This window comes from Simochromis diagramma, unplaced genomic scaffold (genome assembly GCF_900408965.1).
Source record: "Simochromis diagramma unplaced genomic scaffold, fSimDia1.1 OVJJ01000321.1, whole genome shotgun sequence".
Lineage (NCBI taxonomy): Eukaryota > Metazoa > Chordata > Actinopteri > Cichliformes > Cichlidae > Simochromis > Simochromis diagramma.
Genome location: NW_024386772.1, coordinates 11,801,917 through 11,828,490, shown reverse-complemented (window position 1 = coordinate 11,828,490; position 26,574 = coordinate 11,801,917). Strand labels below are relative to the sequence as shown.

The following is a 26,574-nucleotide window of genomic DNA, read 5'->3' as shown; positions in this document are numbered from 1 at the left end:
AATAAACAGAGGATCACCTAAATCTGTTTTGCTTCTCGCATTACATTTAGTAATTTTCTCATATTTTCACTGGACGTTGTATTTAATGAATTATATGAATAGTTGTACGCACACGTTACAGGGCCCGTCAAATAAGCAGCAAGTTATAAAACCTAGCAGCAGGACATTTAGTAAACTTGAAGCTAAGTTAGAGCGTGACATCACATCTGGGATGGGAGGGGCCAGCATGTGCACCGGCTTTTCTGGAGAGCTACATAACAGCGGAGCAGCCAGGCATCGGCAGCACACACCTCTGAAACGGCAAAAAGGAAGGGACAAACAGAAAAGCAACAAGCTAAGAAAACAAAAAAAAGTAAGCTTACGCCTGCTTTCAAGTTGAGAGCTGGGAGGTGAGGCGAAGCCAGAGAAGAGACGAGAAAGGGAGGGAAGGAGGGCGGCAGGTAACGGAGTTGCTGCGGGCGCTTCGAGAGAGACATCCCCGGACAGAGACGCCTTCATCAGCCGCAGAAGCAGCAGCAGCATCAGCACCACCGGGATGGAGGGGGAGAATTACGGTTTGTCCTCATCGCACTGTTTCACGCATGTAGCAGACGCTTTGATCCAAAGCCTGACACTGCATGAGCGCATGCTTTTCAGCACTGCCGTAGCGTGTCCGTGTTCCTGCTGTGCCAAGAGATTAAAAAAAAAAAAAAATGCAGCCCACTGAGCTATGTCCACACTACTGCCTGTCTGTTTGGTGAAACTGTTAAAAAATGACAACGTGTCACACTTCAAAGTAAGTCCTAGTCCGCAGCAGGCCTGTATGCCGTGTTGTTTTCATCCTACACTTGCCCGTGTTTATGTAGTCTAAGCGCATACACAGGAACAGGAAGAAGGATGCAATCTAAAGCCAGCTTTAAAACAGGTGGTCTCTGTGGTATGCACACATATAAAAAGGTCGACGCAATTAATTATTTAGCATCTCACTGCAGCTATGACAGCAGGGTGACAGCTGTGAAAACAATAATAATAATAATAAATCGGATTTTTACACTCAAAAACAACAGCAGGGAGAAACAGAAAAGTTCCTGCTCTTTTGGGAGTTTACATGATCCGGACTGATTTATTTATAGGATATCAGGCTGGGATCTATTTTGAGGCTGACATAGTTTTTCTTTTCTTTCTTTCTTTTTTTTTTTTTTTTTACAGAATGCCTTCTTATACAACTACTTGTGTTGAAAAAAATATGAGCCATATTTACTGGAAATTCAGCATCATGTCATCAAGTGTATGGTGACATCCCTGATGATGTCAGACCGGGATGAGCTAGCTGGTGGCTCAGCTTAGAATATGATAGAGCCTTCGTCTCAATTATTTAGTAGTTTAGTTTTTTTTTTTTTTTTTAGTGAGCTTAATGCATCTCAAAATAGAACCTCCAGCAATGGCCTCATTGCAAAAAATTCTACTGATGCTCTGCTGAAGGGAGCAGGAGAAGGAGGGGGATGATGCTTCTCATCTCTTTTCCAAAAATGAGGGGAAGTTTTAGTCTGATGGAAGTATCACAGCTCCTAACAAAGGAGCAATTGCTATAAAGAGTCCATAGGTGGTGACTTTGGGTAGCCCGTGCAGGGTGTTTTCCTGTCAGCCCCAGAACAGGATAATGATATGCCGTCAGCGACTTCCTATTTGCAAAGGAGCTGAAAGAATCAGTTGGTGATTATGTAATTATCTGCTGAAGTGTGAGGCATAAGAAAAGAGACACGCTGAAGCACCCAGCGCATTCAGATAACACTCTCGCTGTCCCCGACACCTTCTTAGTCAAATCGACAGCTTGTGAATCTGAATGAAGAAGTGCAAAGCATATCATCTCCTCTGTGAGCAAGAAGACGGGAAGCAGATGGAAGTAAAAGTGGAGATGTCGTTTTATTTTGGCACAATTTTTTCCCCCCCACTGCAGTTTATTATTAGTCTGGACTTATATAACAAAACACAACATTCGTCTGGAGGCTGGCTATATTTCTAATGTAATTTGTATAATTTATTGCGTCGTGGCTTCACCCGCGTAGCCGCCTTCTTACATTTACAGCAGGATTATCATCGAAACAGGTTTCTGAACTGTGTTCCAGTGATGTTGCTAGGTGCTGGCGCCCTAAATCAAATACCTGGGGATTCACGAGGCGTGGCTGGGTTTCAAGACTTACTTAAAAGGCTTTGAGCTGCAGGGTGTCAAAATGTTTTTTTCTTTTGTGTGCACCCCCTCCCATCTACTTGCACCTGTCAGCGCAGTTCGGTTTCTCTTTGCATAATAAAATGCGCACAAAGGAAACAGTGCAACTGCTCATAGGTGTGGTGCGCTGGTGCTCTAGGGTGACAGGTATATGTGGTTTCTGTGGTTATGGGTGTCATCTTTCTCTCTGTCAGTTTGACCTCTCCTCTTTATCTGAGTGATTTCGTCTGAGAAATAGAGATGCTTCTGCTGGTCTTAATGCTGCGTGTGTGTGTATTTTTTCTTGTTTTCTCTTTGTAGTTTTTTTCCCTTAAACTGTCACTCTTCAGCCATGTGACACGTTTACTCCAGCTCTAAGCTCCTCTCATGTTCAAAGCATACTGACACTGTCACGGAAGCAGCAAACTCTCAGCGGGCTTATGCAGACACAACTTGTTCTTAATAACAAGAAATAAGTAGTTACATAAAAATCACACCAAAGATGCTACAGCTGTTCTACTTTCTTGATCGTGTAAGATATAACTCCAGAAATAAGAAGCAAAATGAATTTAATGGTTTGTTTAATGGGATTCAATTTGCACCGATCAAAAAGAGACGCAGATGAAGAGAAGTGCTCAAAGCTGAGCAACGAGTGCTGTGTGTTGCTATTGTGGAGATATTGTTAAGCTCATTCAGCCTGTTCAGGTGTAGAAGCTCTAGCCTTCATATTCACTCTGGTTGTATCAGCAGAGACACTGGCTCTGCCCCCACTCAGCCAGTTGTTAGTCACCAGAGGTGATGCTATCATTAGGCTGCCATGTAGGAGTTCCACCAACACAGATCAGGAAGCTTCCTGTAGATTTTATCTTCCACCTGGGAAATGATTTTATCGAAAAAGAAAACACGTTCACCTCCGTAGCTGTCTACTCGTTTACTGATGACTGATTCACATCAGAATCGTGTAATCTTCTGGGGAAGTTATCGGTTTTCTTATTGTAATTTTTACTCATGACTGTTGCACTCAGCCCACATAGATTTCATAGTTAGATTAAATCTGGGTCTGCTAACTCCAGAAGACTTGTAGCCTGCTTGGGGAGGTGAAAATAAGAGTTGTTGTTGCATGCAGTGTCCACATGATGGCATGCCATGCTCAAGGAAGTGGTTCATCTGGGGCCAGTTAAACGCAAAAGGCCTTCATGCTGTACATGGCAAGACTTACATATCAAAGCAAACTGCTTCAGCTGTTACGAACTGGCTCAATAGCACAACATAAAGTGGAGACTGACACCAGATCTGGTTTTATTTGGTATTATTTTGATTGACTTAATCACTTCAGCTAAAAATGACAGCCCAGAGAGCATGAGGCCAAGAAGTGGCATCCATACTTTGTTGGATGAACACAATTAGCAATTAAGCCTTGACAACACCCAGACTCTTGCACCGTCACTATAAGACAAGTAGGGGTTGGATCGGGTGTGACAGAGTACAGTCGTTAGCCTCCTAGTGGTTTAATCACTTAGGAGTGGATGCATTAAATTATTTGTATACAGGGAGAGCAGAATTATTAGGCAAGTTGTATTTTTGAGGAATAATTTTATTATTGAACAACAACCATGTTCTCAATGAACCCAAAAAACTCATTAATATCAAAGCTGAATGTTTTTGGAAGTAGTTTTAGTTGTTTAGTTTTAGCTATTTTAGGGGGGATATCTGTGTGTGCAGGTGACTATTACTGTGCATAATTATTAGGCAACTTAACAAAAAACAAATATATACCCATTTCAATTATTTATTTTTACCAGTGAAACCAATATAACATCTCCACATTCACAAATATACATTTCTGACATTCAAAAACAAAACAAAAACAAATCGGCGACCAATATAGCCACCTTTCTTTGCAAGGACACTCAAAAGCCTGCCATCCATGGATTCTGTCAGTGTTTTGATCTGTTCACCATCAACATTGTGTGCAGCAGCAACCACAGCCTCCCAGACACTGTTCAGAGAGGTGTACTGTTTTCCCTCCTTGTAAATCTCACATTTGATGATGGACCACAGGTTCTCAATGGGGTTCAGATCAGGTGAACAAGGAGGCCATGTCATTAGTTTTTCTTCTTTTATACCCTTTCTTGCCAGCCACGCTGTGGAGTACTTGGACGCGTGTGATGGAGCATTGTCCTGCATGAAAATCATGTTTTTCTTGAAGGATACAGACTTCTTCCTGTACCACTGCTTGAAGAAGGTGTCTTCCAGAAACTGGCAGTAGGACTGGGAGTTGAGCTTGACTTCATCCTCAACCCGAAAAGGTCCCACAAGCTCATCTTTGATGATACCAGCCCAAACCAGTACTCCACCTCCACCTTGCTGGCGTCTGAGTCGGACTGGAGCTCTCTGCCCTTTACCAATCCAGCCACGGGCCCATCCATCTGGCCCATCAAGACTCACTCTCATTTCATCAGTCCATAAAACCTTAGAAAAACCAGTCTTGAGATATTTCTTGGCCCAGTCTTGATGTTTCAGCTTGTGTGTCTTGTTCAGTGGTGGTCGTCTTTCAGCCTTTCTTACCTTGGCCATGTCTCTGAGTATTGCACACCTTGTGCTTTTGGGCACTCCAGTGATGTTGCAGCTCTGAAATATGGCCAATCTGGTGGCAAGTGGCATCTTGGCAGCTGCACGCTTGACTTTTCTCAGTTCATGGGCAGTTATTTGGCGCCTTGGTTTTTCCACACGCTTCTTGCGACCCTGTTGACTATTTTGAATGAAACGCTTGATTGTTCGATGATCACGCTTCAGAAGCTTTGCAATTTTGAGACTGCTGCATCCCTCTGCAAGATATCTCACTATTTTTGACTTTTCTGAGCCTGTCAAGTCCTTCTTTTGACCCATTTTGCCAAAGCAAAGGACGTTGCCTAATAATTATGCACACCTGATATAGGGTGTTGATGTCATTAGACCACACCCCTTCTCATTACAGAGATGCACATCACCTAATATGCTTAATTGGTAGTAGGCTTTCCAGCCTATACAGCTTGGAGTAAGACAACATGCATGAAGAGGATGATGTGGACAAAATACTCATTTGCCTAATAATTCTGCACTCCCTGTAATTTAAACTCTTTTGATTTGTTTAGGGAATTCTTTTGCGATGCCATCCTACATATTGCAGAAAAAGTGCAGTTTACTTTGTAATCAATCCATTGCTGTAGATTTTTAGTTTACTCACATATTTGAGGGTCATTAGATGTTTTCTCCCATTTGGGGTTCATGAGGAATCAATCAGTGACTTAACATGTGCTTTTTTGACTACAGCAATCTAAAGTGTGTTATATAACAAATCAGTATTAGCATTTAAATTGTGACAGTTTGGGCATCTTGGGGATCTCTCTTTGAATGACTGCATTTGCAGCTTAATTGCGTGTTGCACTTCATGTCCTCATTAGTCCATAATAAACTGCAGTGCAAAAATAATTAATTCAAATGAACTGTTGTCGATTTGGCTAATTGGCTTTTATGAGTTTCATTAGAGCATTTAAAGTTTGCTCTGTGGACTAGAATAGCTCCATAAAAGTTCAGTGGAATACACAGATTTAAACATTTTCAGTGTGTTTGTGTTGTGCTGTCGAGCGAGGGGGGAGGAATATGCATTTGGAAAAAAAAAAAAAAAAAAGAGGCGGAAGATTTGTGCTGACTTCACTGTGTGCCGTTCCTCTGGTGACAGAGCTGTTCTGTCTAGGTGATGTGCAGCTGCAGCATTTAAAGTACCCAGAACTGACTTTGCAGTTCATACAGAAGTCAAGTTGAAGCACTGTGCCCTCAGATAATGAACTAGGCAGTGCTTGTTAGATCATAATGATTTCCATAACCACGAAGCACGTCTTACTTTATTGCATTCCTTATCGAGTCACCCCTATATTGCTTTTCAATGGAAACATGATTGACAGAGAGGGCGGAGTTGAAGGATTAATGAATGACTCGCAGAGAAGGAGTAATTAAGGAGTGACTGACAAGTGGGGTAATGCAGAGTGGCAGGTGACACGAGTTCAAGAGGGAAGCTAATCGTTTGCATTTTGTTCCACGAGACTCAGAGGAAGCGAGAATCTGAAACAGATCGTTGACGAGCACATTTTTGTTGCTGTTGTTGTTGTTTGGAAACCCATGTGCATTATACAGCCCCAAAATGCGATCGTGTCACTGCGAATAACCCTCACCGAGTTTGAGAATAATCTAATCAAAACAAATGGCTCACAGTGTTTGGCCCAGGAGCTAGTTATTTCTTCTATCCTGTTGCCAAGCAACAATGAAATCTTGCCTCTTTTTTTTTTAATGCTTTTCAAGCCAAAAAACCACGAGTGACTAAAAGCTAAAAGCAGCAGAGGGTGGAAATGGAAATAAAAATCTGGAGTGCACAAAAAAAAAGCATACTGCTGACTTTCATCTATTTATTTATTTTTGCCATAATTTCCATGAAAACAACAGAACTCCATCCCTTCTTCAAGCGACTTTTCAGATTGAACCAGTCGTACGCGGTTGCTGCAGCAGTCACAGATACGTTAATATATTTTGTGTGCAGCCTGTCAAGAATTAGTATGTGAGGTAGCTAGTGGGAGAGAAAGAGAAAGGGAGAGAGAGGGAGCAGAGGAGGATAAGAGCGAGGCTCAGATACCAACGGAAAAGGGGAACGGGGGAGAAAGCAGAAGTGATTTTAGCATCCGATAGCAAGTTGCACATTCTCAACAAAGGGGAAGAGAAAGTAGGTTAGTTTAAGACATTGGCCGAGGAGCGTCATCCAACTTGGGGTGGGTGGGGGGGGGGTGGGGATTAGGTGAAGCAAAGTGACACAGTGCAGGATCTTACAGTTGGAATCCTTCCATGGAGGGAACAGCTGGGAGCAAGGAGTGACAGGTGCACTGGGGAGACTGGGATCTTCACAACTTTTCTTTCACATCACAGTCATAAGGAGGGAGGAACTCAGGACGATACACAGCTGCAGTCTGAGACATACACTCAGATACGGAGATTAACACGCCGGAGCTATGGGGACAGTCGGTGAACTATGTGTGTCCAGTTTTCAGACCTTCTTGTGCCCTGCTGTGAAGCCACTCGAGGAAGCTCCAGGTAAAGTAAAAGTTGTTTTCAGGAAGATCATTTTTCATTTTGCTGGCTTTTGGCATCATTACTATAAACCTACAGTGTTGAAACTATCACGAGCATTTGTTTCTTGAATGTGTTTTCAACCTGTGAGCGTGGTCATGTGTGCTTCTGTGACCACTGGCACGAACACATGACTAAACCAGAGATGAAAACAAACAGTCGGACAGAAATAGAAGGAGCTTCTCGAGGCTCAGGGAGGCTCTCATTTAGCACAGCTTAAACCTCTGCCCTGTGCGTGCACGCACACTAATAGAGCGTGAGCTAATGTTATTACTTACTCAGCTGATCGAATCTGCAGCAGGGCTGCCTCCTTCTTGATGACTTCACATTCCTTTTTCACACATGTACATAAAATCCTTATGTTGTCCGACAACATGTGAAATCTCAGCTTGCGAGCCAGACTTTCTCAGCTCTGCCAAAGACTTGTGTTTCCGTCCTTTAACAAAGAGGACTGGCAGTGTTGTGCTTACTGGTGATCGCCTCCTAAAGCTGGGTAAAATGAATTTTCTGTGCTTCTCGGTTTAATTACACACAGAGAGACACAGATTAAGATGTTGGTTTCTTTAGAAGTTTGCTACTCACCATCTGGACAGCGATGGAGCTGATGTGTGCGTGTCTGTTGTTTTGGATTGGTTGCTAAGCGCCGCGATGACATTGCACTGCAGGATGGTGTGCAGGTTCCCATTGGGGGTGTTTAAACTGCGTGTTGACATGACTTAAAAAGCTTTGTTGGGTGGCAGTGAATCAGCTGACTTTGTGCGAAGCATGTGGAAGCGTTGCTGCCTCAGTCATTTCAAAATATCCACATCAGCACCAGGGCTCTGCCTGTCGATTTGGATATTCAACGGGGAAGTAATCTGGATTGTTCTGGTACTAAATGTGATGACAGCAGACTTTTGCTGATTTTTTTTTTTTTTTTTTTTTGTCAAGCCAACAGAACTGAATGGCATGTTGGGTGTTTCTAGTCACTTAGATAAAACACTGGCTTGCATTTGTACATTCAGCCTTCCCTGCAATTTGTGGGCAGCGTATTACCAAAGCTGCCAACTGCCTGCCTTGTGTCACGTTTTTTGATTAAACGGCAATAAAACGAAGTTTGTGTTGTGATGGCAACCGTTAAGAGTTTGGGCCACTTGTGATGTAATGACATTGGCTGATACTGTTAGTGTTGGTATTTCTGCTTTTAATGGTGAATCACGAATGACTCATGTGTGGCTCATCCAACTGTTGTTAGGCAAGTTCACGTTGTGTCATCTAAGCTATTACTGTAAACCACTCCTGAAATAAGTGGTGGAATTATTTGATTTCTGTACTTGCGTACAAATTGCATCACATGTCACTGTTATGACATCTCAGTAGGAAATGGTGTACTTTTATCTGGTGGCTTTACTCTCTTGCACACACAACATATAAAGCTTTTAAAAACAGTTTATACAAGTGCAGCTTGACGGAAACTATAATTTATCTACTGACTCACTGGTCACATTGTCAGTTAAACCTTTCTAGTACTGGGTTACGCTCCTTTTACCTTCACAGTTCAACAAGTTGCTTGGAACATTCCTCAGAGTTTTGGTCCACATTGAAATCACGGCATCACAAAGTTGATGTAGATTTATCAGCTGCACATCCATGATGCGCATCTGCCATTCCACTGCATCCCAAAGGTGCTGTATTGGAATGAGATCTGGTGATTGTGAAGTTCATTTGAATACAGTGAACTCAATGTCATGTTTAAGATGATTTGAGTTTTGTGACACGAAGCCGCCATCAGCAAATGGTACACTGCGGTCATAAAGGGATGGACACAGTCAGCAGCAACAACACTCAGGTAGATGGTGTTTAGATGATGCTTTGTTGGTACCAAGTGGTCCAAAGTGTGCCAAGAAAATATTTCCCGGACCATTAAACCCCCGGTTGATGGAGCTACTACTACCTGCCTGAAAGAAGGCAGGATGGATCCACGTTTTCATGTTGTTTACTCTAACTCCTGACCGCACCATTCAAAGGTTGCAGTGAAAATGGAGACTCATTAGGCCAAGCAACATTTTTCCAGCCTTCTGTTTTCCAAACATGGTGCCCATGCAAATTGTAGCCTCAGTTTTCTTTTTTTTTAACTGAAAGGAATATCACCTAGTGTGGTCTTCTGTTGTTGTGGCTTGAATCAGTCCATTCTCCTCTGACCTCTGACATCAGCAAGGCATTTTGACCCAGAGAACTGCCACTCGATAAATGGCTGTGCAGGAAAAACCAGCTATAATCTAAAAAAATTGAAATAATTAACCTTTCTTCTCCATTCTGATGCTCAATTTGAACTTCAGGAGGTCGTCTTGACGATGACTTCATGCCTAAATGCAAGGAGTTGATTGGCTGACTAGATATTTACATTAACAGGTGTATCTAAGAAAGTGGTTAATGAGTGTATTCTGCCCACAATAACTGTTTACATCAGATTTTTCTAATAAGACATGTTAATAATACTTAATGCTTTTATTTAAGAGGAGAATGTATATTGAAATTAAACTGGTCTTGTCTTTTGAAGAAGTAAAAAGAAATTACTTCCTTCTTAGTCTGTTCTCATGTAGTAATATCAGACTCCAAAGTAAATACAAACTTTTATTTTATCATTTATTTTCTTCAGTTCCCTTTTGCATCTAAATTACTGAGTCACACGCACACTGTTTTGCACCTTTCACAATGTAATTGTTATTGTTAACCAAACGCTCACAGTGACAGTCACTGTGAGTCGGCATGCTTAAATAATCATCATAGCCCACAGAATGACAGTGATCCCAAGTACTGTGTTGTTTATAGAAGACATGATAGAAATTTTCTCTGAGTGATATCAGCACAGCTCCGTCAGCCATCTGTGCAGAGAGCCAGGTGTGCCCCGGATTTGCCGAGGCTCTCTGACGCGGAAATTACTCTCGTGGGCTCCAGGGACAGCTGAGGACACACTGATCTGTGCGAAAGCACAACAAGGCCGTCAGCAACAGCGTGTGTTTGAGAATATTTGCCCTATCAGCTTGTTATATATGAGACTGTAGTGATGGCAGCAGTTACCAGTCTTTTTTGGTTTGGGAGCCTTACACTGTACTGTTATCTATTTTAAGAGCTCTTATATCAGTTTATTATAGATTATTAAAATAATGAGATATTTCACAAGTCAGATAAAATCAATAGTTTTTTTGACGGGAAAAAAAAGGTACAATGAACAACATCCAGAACCGCTACAGGTTGAGCTCTTTTTGAGCTAGAGCTATAAATGCTGTCATCGGCCACTTCATTAGGTACACCTATTCAGCTGTTTGTTAACACAAATATCTAATCAGCCAATCACATGGCAGCCACTCGGTGCATATAGGCCCTGTTTCAGGCAGGCAGCAGTGTAATGGTGCAAAATGTTCTTGGTACGCGTTGGAGGACTTAGTACCAGTTGAGCATCTTTTAAATACCACAGCCTAGAAACACAAGTAATGCTGTCCATCCATGTCCATCCCTTTATGACCACAGTGTACCCACCTTCTGATGGCTGCTTCCAATAGGATAACGCGCAATGTCACAAAATTCACATCATGTACAGTTCACTGCACTCAAATGGCATCCACAGTCACCAGATCTCAGTCTAATAGAGCACCCGGAGGATGTGGTGGACAGGATATTCTCAGCCGACAAATTTGCAGCAACCGCGTGATGCTATCATATCTATATGGATTAATATCTGTGAGGAGTGTTTCCAGTGTTTGTTAAATCTGTGTGAAAAAGAAATAAGGCATTTCTGGAAGCAAAAGCATGGGTTGCACAGAGTACCCAATAAAGTGTCCTGTGAGTGTTTATGCTGAATGAGTTTGACAGTGAGAAGTCTGACAGGAAGTTCCTTCAGGGAAGAGTGTATGAAAACATAGAGAGACTCACAAAACCTAACTAAGTGGGTTCCTTTTGGTGTTATGGGAGGATATGTCTCAAGATATTTTTTATGTCTTGATAAATGCTCTAGGAAAGAACAAGCAACGGATAGGACAGTAAAGAATTGATGTTCATAATTGTGCTATTTTGGCTATATCTGACATGACCGTCAGTTTTCATCTTTAACGCTAACTGCTTAGCAGCATGCACCTGCTGCCCTCGATCTTTTAGTTTTTATGACTCAGATAGAATCCTGTTTATAAAGAGCAAAATGTATATTTAGTTATTTCTCTGGAGTGCTTATTAGTCAAACTCATGAATTTTTCAGCAAAGATAAGCAGTCGCTTTGTCACCGTGTGCTATCTCTTGTTGGGGTCACCATGTAAATGTCAAAACTTTGTGCGGTGCAGAACGCTGCACGACTAGCATGAGATGAGTACGTTTTCTTATGCAAACAGGTTCTCAACTGTCATGTTTTATCAGAAGCTCTGGAAATTTTGCATGCTCCTCCTGAAACAGTTTCTGGCAGCAGTATTACTGCGTGTAGGTGGGTCCTGCTGTAAGCTGTGTAGAGTTCTGTATTTTAATTGCAAATTGATTGGCCGCCCACAGAGTTCTTTCTGACATGCAAACATCAGAAAAAGAGCACCAGAGTTAGATGTATTCTGCTATTTTTTTTTTTTTTTTTTTTGCACATGACTCATGTCAGTAATTAATCGTTCAGTCCTGAAATCCGTCTAACCCAGAAAATTACAGAGTGCATAGAACCAAAGGTCTCATTACCTGTGATTGCACCTGTAAAAGGAAAGCAGTGGTTTCAAAGTCAACTTGTGCAGTGACTCATGCGTCGAGCAGCAGATCACTCGAGCCATGTCTAATGCCAAAGAATATTTGCCGTGCAGGTTTGTAATTGTCGTGGTGGCAGAACCATTTTTCATGCCTTGTTTCGAGCTCGTCTGTGGATATTAACCTCCTGTTTCTCAATAAACCTCCTGTTTGCATGTTTTGTAAGTTAGAAAAAAGCAACATGACTCTGTACAGTGACCCAACTTCAATATGACGCAGTGTAGTTAATTTTGAAATGCTTTTGGTTGAAATCATTGCTGTTTGATAGTAAAGATAAATTTCTCTAAAATTTTCCTGTGTGGGGTTTCTTTCTCCCCTCCTGCAGCTGTAATTAATACAAATGATCAGCAGGAGTCACTCTTGGTACCTTTTGTCTTAATGATGGGGATTATTTTCTCTCACACATCAATTTTCCATCTAATTCAGGCTATTTAAAGCCTAAAATAAAGATGTATTTTTAGTTCAGGAGCTGCCAGGATATTGTTTTGACTCTGTGGTTTCACTTATAATAGCCCCGGCACACCCACAACCGATTTTAGGCCCAACTTCTGTGTTTTTGAAGACTTTTTTTGATGTTTGAAAACGTATTGCATCAGTGTTTCTTGGATTAGGAGGCTATATTTTTATGGCAAGCCTGCCTTATAAACTAGGACTTTGGTTTTGGGGCTCTTCCAGGGAGTCGCAAATTGTAGTTTTTGTGAAGTGGAGTGTTTTGGAGCTCGGTCAGACATAAAATAAAATTCGCCCTCTGTTGGAATTATCTTGACAATCGTTTTCTTTCACATCCTGCAACCCTGATTCATATTTTGAAATCACTACTTACGAAACTTTATACGGAGTCGCTGAATACTAAAAACCTGGTAGTGACCTGCACATCAGTAATGAGTGCTAATGATCGAAGTCAAAACATTCAATCATGTGTTCATTACACTCAGCTGAGGGCACCTTTAAAACCACAAGCTTTTTTGAGACTCGCACTTGCAATCACACTTTAATCCACATTCTTAACATAGCACCGTAAGACTGAACAACAGCTATTTCACAATACGAGCCAGACTTGTGTGAGGTCAGAACATTCCCAGAGGCTAGAGAGCTACAGTCACCTTAGAGGGTGATACCAGAAAGCCGTCAGAAAAAGCTTTGCTACAAATCCAACACAGCCTGATTTATATATAATGTGTCAAATAAGCCCTGTGAGGTGTGTCCTGCATGTACATCTTGCAAAATGCTGCATAAAATGTAATCTTATGCCTGCGGCAATAACGCATGCGTGGGATATCTAGAAGTTATAAATAATTAAGCAGTGTTAAAGTAAATGTTTACCTTTGCTGTAGCAGCACTGTTACAGACACCATGCAGTTTGTTGGACAAAGCCAACAACTTCACACAAACTTACTGACATGAAGACAAATTAATATTGTCTTGTGGTCTTCATACATACATGCTCTAAATAATATATTAATAAAATTGTAATAAAAAGATATCCTCAGTAAATGTGTCATATCATCAACACCAATTCATATAAATCTTATTGCATTTACTGGAAAATAATATTGTGTTACACAGGTAAACCTAGTTTCCCCATTTGGTTGTGGCTGACCTCATAGTTGAGACTTTTATAGGTCATAGTTAAAGGTTTTGCGGTAATGGTATTTTAATTTTAAAACTGAAAAAAAGAACTAATGTCCTACAGATTCTAAGACGAGCAGACCTTTGTCTATTTGAGGAATTTCTCTTTTCCTTTGAAACTCAAAATCTGCTGCACCTTTTAGTACAGTCTTTATTCTTTTTTTGGTCTTGATTTAAAGTTTGCATAAATCCTCCATTTATCTGCTGATCCGTTTAGCTCGTTCAGGAAGCTGTGGATAACTGTAATCTTCATGTGTCTATGTCATCTCATAATCTTTTCATTTAAAGGTCAGGCAGCTGCCTGTGTGCTCTTGTTCTGGGTCCTTGAGCACAGATTTACAGCATTGCTTGGGGGAATGGATGCACTTCTAACAATGAATTGAAACTTTGTGTGCACGGGGGTCGCTACACACAGGCTGCATTGTCAGCTGTTGAGTTTGCGTGACACAGCTGAAGCATTCATGGGTCACAGAATGAAGTTGAGATCCCCCCTAAATGAAGATTCAGTGCAGACTGTAGCACTTTACCGTAGTCTTCTTAGTAGCTGTGTCCTGATTCCTGGGTCGGTGCTCAGAATCTTTTTAAAATGCAGCTGGACAGCTCATACACATTTTTCTACCGTACGTCAGATAAACAAAACAGATGAGCTGTTTTCTCCCCTTACCTGGCCTCTGTCATTGGCTGTGAGTGGAGCATTCCTCTAGGCTCTCAGGTATTCATCAACAGGCAAGGACAGGCTCAATCCTCTGCTATCTGACAGCAGTATGGCTGTGCAGGTGTTATACAAACAGAAGACTAATTTACTCACTTTCAACAGGGGGCTGTAAATCCCTCATAGTTTCCCTAAAAAATGCCGCCAAGAAATATCTCTCTACTAGGAAAAAACGACCTTTCAACAAACCTTTGATCAGCCTTTGATCACAGGGGGGGAAAAGGTGAAGGTCATGACATCAAAACTCTAAAGCTGCATTAGGCACAAACATTCTGGTGAGTATCACCAAGATGTAACCAAACCTGTTTCATCGTTACCCTGCATTGTTGTGGTGTAATCATAAGAGTGCAATGAAAATCAGCTGTTTTTCAGAATCACTCAATCATCCCCAATAATAACAACAACAACAACAACAACAAAAAAGATTATACAGGATAATGTGGGAAATAAATCCAGAGCCATTAAAGCACTAGACTGAAACATTTTGATTTATTTGTTTATTTATTGCAATAATATCATGTGGGAATAGGCTGTGCAGCGAGTTTGAATATCCAACAGGTGTTCACAAGTGTTTGTCTGTGCAGGTGTTGTTGCTATTTTCTAAAGAACGGTTTAACATTTGTTTCTGAGGTAAACGTCTGACTGCACACACACGTCTACTCTCGGCGGATGTGGTGAATCAAAAGCCTTAAAAAGAGCAAGATCAGCAGCAGTAAACTGCTCTGCCTCGGTGAGTCTAACTCACTCCCTGCCCCCACTCAAACCCCAACACATGTGTGTGTGTGTGCGTGTGTGGGAGAGAGCCGAAGGCAACAGGGTGGCAACACAGTGGGGCAGACGCGTCATAGGGCACGTTCGCTGCGCTCTAATCAGTTTGCATAATCAGGAGACGGAGATAGGCAACGGATTCCTTTCAAAATAAGAGTCTCACTTACAATTACAAAGTCCAGTATATGACAACTACTCACACCTACCTTACTTTTTGTAAGTAAGTAAAATTTATTTATATAGCACTTTTCACAGATAAAAATCACATAGTGCTTCACAATAAAGAGAAAGAAAATGAAAAAGAATGGAAATACAACAAATAACAATGTAAAACAGTAAAATACAACATAAAACAACAAATTAGTTGAAATCTTGTCTTCAGCTTCCTTATATGAGTCTTACCTACCAGTGAGGATTCCCTTTCACCTGAAAGGCCCGATCTCCATGAGTTTTAAATCCAGCGTGTGGGGCCACCAGCAGTCTCTGAGCTGATGACCTTAGAGCTTGGAAAGATGAATGTGGTTTCAGCAGGTCAGATATATACTGGGGAGCTTGACCATGTAGGGCCCTAAAGGTTAAAACTAAAATTTTAAAATGAAACCTAAAACTTACGGGCAACCAGTGAAGGGAGGCCAAAACTGGAGTGATATGAGATCTTCTGTTGGTGCCTGTTAAGAGTCGTGCTGCAGCATTCTGCACAGTCTGAAGACTATGCAAAGCCAATTTGTTAAAACAAGTAAAAAGACCAATGCAGTAATCCAAACGGGAAGTCGTTTATGCTGAAGAACTGAATCATTTAAAAATGTAATATGTACATTATATATTTATATGCACATGTATATATTTATATATTTGTTTATTTTTTCTCACCTACTCACTGGCATCGTAAAGACACAAATCAAAACTGTTGTATAAAACATAAACCTGTAGGATCCTGCAGGATAAGCCTAATTTGAAAAAAAAAAAAGAAGAAAGTTATGTGCTGAAAGTTATGGTCTGATTATACCAGCACCAACACATATGCAAACAGGAGTTTTGAGCTCTGCAAATTGGTATACCTCTCCAAGTTTATGTGGCAACGCTGCAGGGCAATTCCAAACTAATAACTGACAGTTATTCTTTGAAATTATTTGGATGTGAGGATGACGGGGATTTAGCCAGTTGAATGCTTGTTTGGGTGCCACAATGTCTTGAGTCAGTCTCATTATACACCTCAATATTCAAATCAATATAAAGTTCTTGTAATTTAAGAGAAGTGTTTTCTTGAATTTATATTAAGTTTTGTACTGTCCTGAAGATAACTGGTTTGGCTAATGGTGCCTTTATGAATACCAAATCACAGAAAGAGTCGAAACAACAAAAATTTGTAACTGTGTAATCCAAATAAAATTTTTTGTAAACATTCTTTAAAACGTGTTTTAATTTGAAAGGCACAACCGGAAGCGCTCCTCTGTGCCGAGCCTGCTCCTCTTGCTACTTTCTCGCTCTCAGGAGCAAAAGCTGGTTGGTCAAAGTCCGTCACTTCAAACCACTCCCTTGAGTCGTGGACCGAAACAGTCTTGTTTTAGGCTAGAAGTCAATCCTCGGAGTAACTTTTAACTCGCCAATTGAGAGTTGAAAAGCCAATAAAGCTGTCGTTAATTGTATTCGGCGAAAGGTTTGACTCTCGGAAATCTTCTAGAAACTTTTCGGACTCGAAACCTTGAGGCACAGACATCATGGTGTTAAAGTCGGAAGACGGCGTAGGTGAGTGAGCTACTCAGGGAGAGACGTTTTACTTCGTGTGAAAGTAATTTAAATGGCACCACATGGCCTTTAAAATATACATATATATATATATCAGAGATAATAACTTGACGGTATGAAAATGGAAAATCTCAGTGGACTGTAACTGTCCTTGGCCTTGTTGACATTGTTTATTCTCCTATTGTTGCTTTGCTGCTTGTGTAAGCGCGGCACTTTTCTGAGCCTTATATAGCAAAAAAAGACAAATAAAAAATATGTATACACAATCATTTGGGGTTTTTTTTTTAAGTCTATTTTTGTTTATCCATATCATATTGACTGATCCTTTTCTACAAAATTCAGCACATTACCACATATTTGTACACTAAATCAAAGAGCTGGCTGTATTTTCACATTTAGTTTTGAGCAGTGCTGGTGTCAACATTATCAAGCACTTTAGTAGTAACACTCTGTAGACTTAATGCAGACTCTAACACGGTCAGAGTAAATATCGTCGGTGTCATTTTTCACTGAATACTCAGCAACAGGTGTGAGAGCAGACCGCGCACTCCTCCAGCAAGCTTTACATGAGTCATACTTCATCATTCCAGCCTTTGGATGGGCCACCTTTAGTTGAAATTATGCCAGAGAAGCCTTGCTAACTGTTGCAAATTACATTTGTGGCTGTAATTCCTTTACATCAGTTTGATGATGTGCAGTCATAATGAGCCAGTGTGCAGCCTTTGGTGTGAGACAGAAAGCCTTTGTTGCTGAGCATCAGTCTTTCATCTTTTCTCTTTGACTTGGTTAGCCTGGCAGCATTAATCAGGAACTTTGCCTTGCGTCACTAATAATCCTGTTAGAGAACAGTGGCTGATCCTGTTATATGCTGCTGCTCCTTTATTGTTCTTGGGAACTTGCACACTTTGCCCCCCTCTCTCTTTTCCTTCCATAGCCTTGGCTGAACCTGGCTGGCACACACAGCTGCATTGTTTTTTTGGAGGCAGCGAGGTGAGAGAGAGGTCCATTCGATTCCTTTTGAGTCCATTTGTCTCTGCCACTTACCGGTGGGTGGTCTGGGAAATTAAAGTAGTTGTCACTAATGGTTCCCTAATGAGTGGCGCTGAGAGCTCTAATGGGGCCTCTGGTACATTGTACCCTCCCTGGCACTAATGCCCCCGTGGTTTGATAATCGTCATCATCTCGCCATAATCATATTTTAGCTCTCTTTCTGCATCAGTTGCAGCGCTCCTTTCCACTCAGACCATCGTTCACTCTGCGTTGTTGGTGCTGAAATGGAAAATGTGTTTAGAGCAGAGAGCACTAGTGAGGTGTTGTTGAAAGTCTGTTTGGTAGCTCAGCAGCACTTGGTTGGCTGTTTTCGCTGATGTTGATAGTGATCTCGCAACTGAAAGAGGAGAGAAAATGAAGGGTGTGCAGATTTTAAACTATGACCTGTCACATGAATATTGCAATGGTTTCATGAGAGTCTGTGCTGAACAAACATTTTTTTTCTTTCTAATTAGTCAAGGCAAGGGGGGGGGAGTTTGTTTTGGATTGTCATTTACCTGCATTGTTATTATGGTCAACTACAACTGACTTTCTAGTTGGTACTGGGCTTGGTCTTCATGTGACATCATGTGACGCACATCATGATTTCGTAACGTCACGATGGCGAGCTATGATTAGTTGGGGAAGTCTGTCATGTCTTGCGGTCAGGTCATTATTATAATCCCAGATAAATGAAGTCCAAGTCTTTCTGGCCAAGCATTTCAGCTATCGTAGTTTACATTTATTAATCATAAATTGAGCTCCTTTTAAAAATTTCGCAGATTAATCAAGAAAAGTATTGTTCTTGTCCACATTTCGTGACATCTTGTCATGATGCTGCCTGTCAGAATAACAGGAGGTTGTGAGGACAGAGTGCAGATAAGGGTGTAGCAAGACTTTAACTGCTGTTTTCACTTCCTTCTCGGTTTCTCAGAAAGAAATGTGTCAAGTTCTCTTTTTTTTTTTTTTTTTTCCCTTTATTCTTTCTCTAGGAGTGGAAATCACACTGCAATCTCAAAGCTTAGCAGTTTGTTATTCCTCGCCTCTCTCAAAGTTACTGACTTTTAGTGACACTCAGCTTCGTCTGCAACAGGTAGAGACATGCCTGGAGTTGCTGTCTTATTACGGGAAGGGGGGGAAAAAAAAAAGGTCTGACTTCTGCTGGTAATGTGAAAGAATCCAAAATGGCGGCTGGGAGGAACTTCTTGATAGATGCCTTTTTAAAGGAGTATGCTGATTTGCCAATCAAGCAGCTGTGCAGCAGCTCAGGGTTTGAGCTGTGACTGAGCTGTGCTTACTTGGTCTACTCCTGGTGTTTCTCCACTGTTCAGAGCACAGTGAACCAATGCCTATTTTATTCCCTTCCCAACAGGATGGGAGGGTTTTGCCGCAGTTTTCACTCCTCCGCCGATCTGTTAGAGCAGCTCACAAACAGGAAACTAAGGGTTTGATGATATGCTTGGCAGGAAGAGGCATCCTACAATTTGTGTGATGGGTACATTTTTTTCACTCTTCTACAGCAGAAAAAGCAACACTGAGGCAAAAATAAAGGTGCTAAAAGATAAAGATTTTTGGCTCTTCCAGCTTTTCCACCACATGTTTTTCAGAACATGTGTGTGTTATACTGGGAAGGCAGGATGTTGTTAGTGGGAAAGCCCTGATTAGAATCAAGGCTAACGGCATCAGAGGACAAAGGCATGTATTGTGGGAAGAAATAGCACTTCCGCTTTTGAGGGAAAACACAGAGTTGCCTCCTCGGTGGCTTCTAAAAACAAGTTAATGTCAATAAAACAGAGCAGGGATTATGTAAAAAAAAGCTCATCTTTTGTGTTTGCTACCGTGAATTATGTCTATGTATGTGCATGCAGCTGCTATGCTGCTGTTGGGCACTCTGCATGTTTGCTTTACACTGAATCTGACGCTGACACAGTGTGTAGGGTGGCAGGCCTTGCTATACATTCTTCAGGCTCAGTTCCCACCCACTCACATCCTCGGGTCTCTACATTCCTGCACAGCAGCGTCAACAAAGCTAGCCAACCCACTGTGAACTATGTCTGGGCTGTCAGGGGAGTGACGGGGTCGTTTCTGTTTGACCAGTCTTCTTTTGCGATGGCATCGACTTTTTAATGTGCCTTTTTAAAGGGTGTAAAACATCTTCTCTTAACACAAAAACTCACACAAACACAAAATGCTTTGCACTTTCACCTGTTGAGAGCTCTGGAAGACAACCAAGTTGGACTACATGAGAGGGGAAAAATCCATTGAAAAGTGAAACTAGTGCTCCTCCTTAAAGTGGTCAGGGTGTCCTCTGATTGCAAAACAAACCCCAGATGCAGAGAAGTCCATGAGACGATGTTTCCTCAGATCACTTGTCTGACCTAATTAAACCCTTCCCTCCTGTATTTATGGGCACAGTCACTATTTTCAAGTATATTAGTACAATATGGTGTGTATGTATTAAATTATTTCCCCATTATTGTCAAGAATGTTGATAAAGCAGCACATGCTTCAGGGCAGACTTTTGTCAAGTTTCCATTGGCTTCACCACAGGACTTCAGTGACCAGTAGGTGATATCTGAAGCCCCCAAATTTAGAATTTTATTTTAAATCAATACTGATGTTTTTAGGAATTTAAAAATAATAATAATATTAATAATAATAATGAGATTGGCACTGATGGCACAAGCAGAAGAAAGGCATCTGTCAGTCTTATTGCTTTCTCAAATCACTTTGCATTTGTATTGCATTATGTTTTATTGGAACATTCATTAGGAGAATAACACCTTTGACTCTCCAACATAGATCATTGTAATCCTGAGGCATGCTACAAGTGAATTTACTGTTGCTATTCCATTCTTGTCTAAGATGGGATTATGTGAAAAATGGGTGTAACTTCACCAGCACATGGATCCCATCCTGACAACTATCAGAAGAAGCGCAGTCACTTCGAGGCTGCAGAGTGCACTCAGCACGGCAGAGGGCTCCAGGATGACTCATTCATCTTTATACAGACATCAGACAAGCGCTCATGTCTGCTCTGTGCTGCAGACATACCCGGGGCAAGTGTACACTCATACTGTAAAAACACACACAGTGAGGAGCAGTGCTGAGAACCATTCTCTTAAAAGATCATTAGACTCAGGATAATACTCATGGCCTAGACTTAACAATAAACACACTCGCCTCCAGCACAGAGTCCGTTGTTAAAGTGGAGTTTGGAGGTGGTAATTTTGGCTGCATGACTGGTCAGGAGAGTGAAAAACTGGCTTGAATTGCTTACTCACAACACCAGCTCATAGTAGAATATATCATCGCTGTCTCTGTGGGAGATGACAGCAGAGGAGGAACCAATCATCATGTAGTTATTTGGTAATTTAACTATTAATCATCATTACGAACATAAGACAGGCTGGATTTTTTTTTTTCTTTTTCAGTCTTATGGTTCTGGGCTTTTTAATTTCATCATTCCTGATACAAATAGGGCAAATTTCCACACTTAAAAAATCTGAAATGGGGGGGGGAGTAATTGGATTACTACCTGAAAAGTATTTCATCCTCTAACTAGGACTCAGCATGTTGAGTTATAAGCATGGGTTGAACGTATGCCTACAGGTGTGTATGCAGCATATTTTTGGGAGAAGGGGCAGCAGCTAAAGGAATGACCACCGGGTGGAGCCACCATGTTCGTCGTGGAGACAGGAAAGCATGTGGAGAGAGAGAGAGAAAGAGGGAGGGCGAGGAGGTGGTGAGCTAGTGAGTAAGGCTCCTTCCCAAATGGACTGTATCAGTGGCTGTGTGCTTTGAGCCGGCTGGCAGCTGATAGTTGTGCTGAGGAAATCAGGCAGTGTCTCTCTCCCTGTCCGGAGGAGCAGGACTCTTCCTTCTGTCACTTGACGTGTGGATGTTTTCAATCGCCAGAATTAAGCGGTAGAATCTGACAGGAGCCAGGACTGCTGATCCTGTTTGTGTACAACAAGGTGGAGTGAAGAAGTGGAGTTCTTCAGAAACCCAGAAAAGTAACACTTTGGAGATTTTCTTGTTCAGGTTAGCACCAAATCTTGATGATGCTTCTGTGTTTAGCTGATTAATTAATTGCAAGGCTGTTTTCTGTTGCTTGCTGTCATGTTGCTGTCATGTGGGACTTTGGTCAGGTTTCATTGAGTCTGTGCCTGCAGTTGCCCTTTGACAGTTTTGAGGGTAAAATCAATGAAGCTTGGAAAAATGCATGCTTTATAAATAAAGAAACTGCTGGGAGATGATTCATATATATATGAATATTTATGTGTTTTAAATCTCCTGGCTGGCCTGTTGTGTTGACTGTATACCAGAGCTGGAGCCCCAAAACTGGGTAACAGAGTGATGTCAGCAGTGGTGAGTTTGTTGGTATGAATGAAGCCCTTTTGATGATGGATGTATGTAGAAGTTGGACTTAAACACCACATCATCAGGGGTCTGTATGGAGCACATGGGATAGGTCCATTCAACAAAATTAACAAGGATCAAGCTGGTAAAAGTAAATGCGATTCCTTATCATCAGCCCATGTGTTTGGGCCTTGTTAAGGAATGAAGCTACTTGTCGACACAAAGAGAGAGCTGTGATCATCCCACCTCTCTTCCCACAGTTTCTGTGTTCTTCTGCCATTTGCTGTCCCACGCTTCCCTGGCTAAACACAGGGCTTCTTCTCCTGTTGTCTCTCCTCTGCCAGTCCCCCTTCACATTTCATACCAACAGGTCAGAATGAATGGATTTGGGCCTTTTTTTCTTCTTATTAATCCATAACTGGTGGTCCTTTTCAGTCCGGTGTGTGGATTCTGTTTCTTTGTGTGCTCTAGAGGAGGAGGTCAGAGATGAATGATTTTTTTTTCCTCCTTTTGGTGACCACATTCAAAACAGCCTTAGCTTTGTTGCCTTTGCTCTGCTTTGTTATAGAATGTCTATTCCTGTGTGTGTGTGTGTGTGTGTGTGTGTGTGTGTTTGCTTTTAGATATAAATGAGAGAGGGTGCCCGTGGGATTTGCTAAAGTAATGAGATTCAGTCTGAGACATGTGGATGAGATGGTCACATTTTAAATCACTTTCTGTTTAAGCAGACGGCAGCAAGAATCAGAAAGCTTAGAGTTATTTATTAGACTGAAAATCAGCACCATAATCGATTGTGTGGGTGCTGAATTAATTAAACCTTATCAAGAAGCGGACTGCTTCTTTTGACCATTTGTGCTCTTATTGGTATTGGCTAGGGGTCAATTGATTGGAGCCTATGTGGCTCTTGAGGCCAGTGGCCAGGTTTTAAAGGGAGGATTGTCAGTGTAAATATAAGGTCAAATGTTGAACAGCAGCAACAGAAACCTGATGGAATGGGGGGAGAGGAGCAGGTAGATGTTGACTCGAGAAAACTGATGTTCTCAGTTCAAATGAGATCGGCTGGAATAAGAAGGGAGTGCAAAGCCTAGATAGGAGTTGGTCAGACCAGGATGGTGCATGAAGGAGAAAACCTGCAGACACAAACAACAACAAAACCTTGTGCAAAGAATGATTGCTGCTGACAGTGTCATTTGTTTACCTCCATCATTGTGTGCACTTCATCAAAATAAAAACAGTGATTTGTGTGTGTCTTCGCATATTCCCTCACTCAGCAAATTGTAGGTGTAAATATATTCCTGATGTCTTCATCTGCTGCTGTAAAACACCAATACACATCTGTCTACTAAACTGTCATTTTACTATAAAGATCGCTCAGCATTAGTTTCTTCCTTACATGCAATACGTACGTATGTCTAGTATCTGTGTTGCTGGAGCAGCCTGAGTAAGGAAATTACCTAGTTAATAATTTTTTTCTCTTGGTCCTCGTGTGCTTGGAGGAGCTCCCTAAATTGGGTCACATCAGCAGGGAGGGGGAGCTAAAAGATCTTACGAGCACTCGGAATTCTAATTTCCGTATTTTCCAAGGAGAGTTCTTCAGTGATCTGGGTGGAAATGAGACGTCTGCTTCTTTTGCCAGGATGGCAATCAGGATGAGTATTAGTGGCTTCTGCTGCTCTGGGAGAGTGATCTATAATTGGTATCTCTCTTGATGCCACCTCCCTGGTGCGCTCTGCTGACCCAGCCTTCACTAAAAAAAATGCTTCACCCATCTAGGAAGTCTGCACTCTTATATTAAAAAAGTAAGGGTGCACCGAGACAAGGTATTATTCTCATACCTGATTTAGGGCTCAAATGAAGCTTTGGGGAAACTTAAAAAAAAAACCTTCTTAAGCACTTTACCTAAAGTACAGAATGTATTTGACAAGAAGTGGGATGTACCAGTTCAGGAGTAAGCGCCATGATTATTCTTGCAGAGTGCATTGAATGTTTCAAGTCATACATTTGGGTTGAACTGCACCCAGGAGTAATGAGGGCCAGGCCACTGCAGGACAGAGCTCTGATTGTAATATGCCAGATTTAGCGAAAGAGCACTTATGTCAGTACCATTAACCAATTGCTTCACACTGTCATCTTTTTCAGCAAGGTATATAAATGGAAAGCATTATCTTTGGTTTAAAATAAAATAAATTTAGTACTTTGTAATACTGACCTCTGAATAGAGGTGAACACACTTTGGGAGTGGCAGTTTCGTAATGATGTGCTGGAAATGACAGTCAGATGGTGTTAGTGCTGTAAAATGAAACAAAAAGCAAGTTGCAAGAGTGCTGATCATTAGTTTATATGTGGGTGTGCAAGTCCATGTTACTTTTCCCTGGTCTCTCTGCATGACTGCACTATGTGCAGACACGCCCCCATGTGCGTTTGCATGTAATTCCCCTAGATGACTTATTTTTCACGCATTGCAATTCCGAAAGCAGTGAGATGTGGGCGTCATGTGTTTTACTTGTGAAACAGTCTGTGGAGCCTGTGGTCATCACAGGTTCGACCCTGCCCTTTTTGCATGTGAGAGAGTAAGAATTCAGACAGATGAGGAGGCGTGGTGTGCGTGGAAGGAAATGCCTAATTTATCCCTTTTCTATAATATTGTAATGCCAACAATAAAATATGGATAGTAGGTGGTTATCACAAAGTATCTTTTAATAAGACCATTTATTTTCATTGTTCCAAAAACAAATAGTCCCTTCATTCTTCCTCTACCCTCTCTGACTCTCTTTTTAACGTCCTGCCCATTTCTGATGACGGCCACATTTCATCGGCTGTGTCAGTGCAGAGGTTTGCTGAATGCGAGCCAAGCAGTGCTCCAAGCATTTTCTTAAGTTGATGAACTCCCTCTTCATCTGCTGGTTTCTGGGAAATGACACCCACTTGGTGCCCACCTCTGAAGCAAGCATGTTTAGGGCCTTTCCCTGCTGTGCTGTGGTTATGGTTATTTTGGGTGGAGCAAGGAAAGCATCGATGGTTTCTACCACGTTGCTCCGTGATCATGCGGATTCAGATGACATGTCGGGATGCAGTGTACGTTTTGATTGCAGGATCTGGGTGCCATCGTGCATCTGTCATATGGATTTTGCACAAACTATTTTTATGTGCTCTCAAAAGAGGAAAGTGTATAAACAGTTTCCTTCCTTAAAATTATTAGTTTGCTAATTTTTTCAGTTTTCTCCTTGGAGTGAAATTATAGTCCTGTATGCAGCTCTTCTCTAATGTCAGTCCTCCTCTAAGGCCTGGAGCAATGTGGCTGTTTCATATTGGGACCTGCTGTCCTGTGCTGTGTCCTGTTCATTTTTTTTAGGGTCTGCCAGGCCCCCTACCTGACATCGTGTTTCTAGAAAGACAATTGAATTTTCGTCTTTGAGATCATCCTCCCTGTTGTTATTTTTTTAGGCTGTTGAACACAAGGCCCTGCTCTGGATTTCATCATTGTGACACTAACTCATCCAGGCGATCAGGAGATAAGGTCATTAAATGCAAGGAGGGCCCATATATTCTCAGACCTATCACCACTTTGTTTGTGTGTTAGGTGGTGCCTTCTTGTGCATCTGCGAGGAGGAATTGTGACCAGATTTTTTTTTTAAAAATGCACATATATATTTGGGTTTGTGTCTTTGCTCAGTATCATCCTGTCAGCTCCCGCTTATAAACAAAATTTATTCAGACCCCACTGTGACTTTATATAGCAGAACGCTCGGTATGTATATGTCCGGTATGCCAGAATTACTTAAGGTGTCGAGGTTTGATGTGTGAAAGGTCAGCTTCATGTGGACTCCCATTTTCCCCCAGCTGTCTGAAAGCAAAACAGGAAGACAGCATGGCATTGTTTTGGTGCTCCTTCAGTCTGCTCTAAAGCAGTCCCTGTTTTTTAACTTCCATTGTCTATCATCCCTGTGTTTAAATATTATCAGAAATTCTGGGAAATGCCATAGTTATTTACCCCAATGTCTTTAGGTTTACTTGCTTCTCTTATTAAAATAAGCATCCTCAGTTATACAGATTTCTTTCTGCTGGTTATATATTTAAAGTTGGATTTTTTTTTCTTCTTTTTTTTGCTTTTTGTATGTTTGTGTCTCGTCATTTATGAGTGACGTGCTTAGGATAATTCCTGAATGTCAGTTGTGTCCTTCAATTGCTTGCTTCTCTTTTTTTTTAACCATCATCATTCCACTAACACTTTTACATGTGG

At 41.5% G+C, this 26,574-nt stretch overlaps 1 protein-coding gene across 3 annotated transcripts in view; it reads left to right on the top strand.

The window, feature by feature from the left end:
- Positions 1-529: 529 nt before the first annotated feature.
- The window catches only part of cyth1a (cytohesin 1a), a 41,457-nt gene continuing 15,412 nt past the window's right edge, over positions 530-26,574 (top strand). The window contains exon 1 of one of the 3 annotated variants that reach the window (XM_040049307.1): positions 530-554. In XM_040049307.1, the coding sequence (XP_039905241.1) occupies positions 536-554 (19 nt within the window). In that variant the 5' untranslated portion in view covers positions 530-535. Of the gene's footprint in view, positions 555-7,052; positions 7,304-16,613; positions 16,944-26,574 lie in introns of those variants that run through there. The other 2 variants (XM_040049293.1, XM_040049301.1) reach the window with 2 other exon arrangements.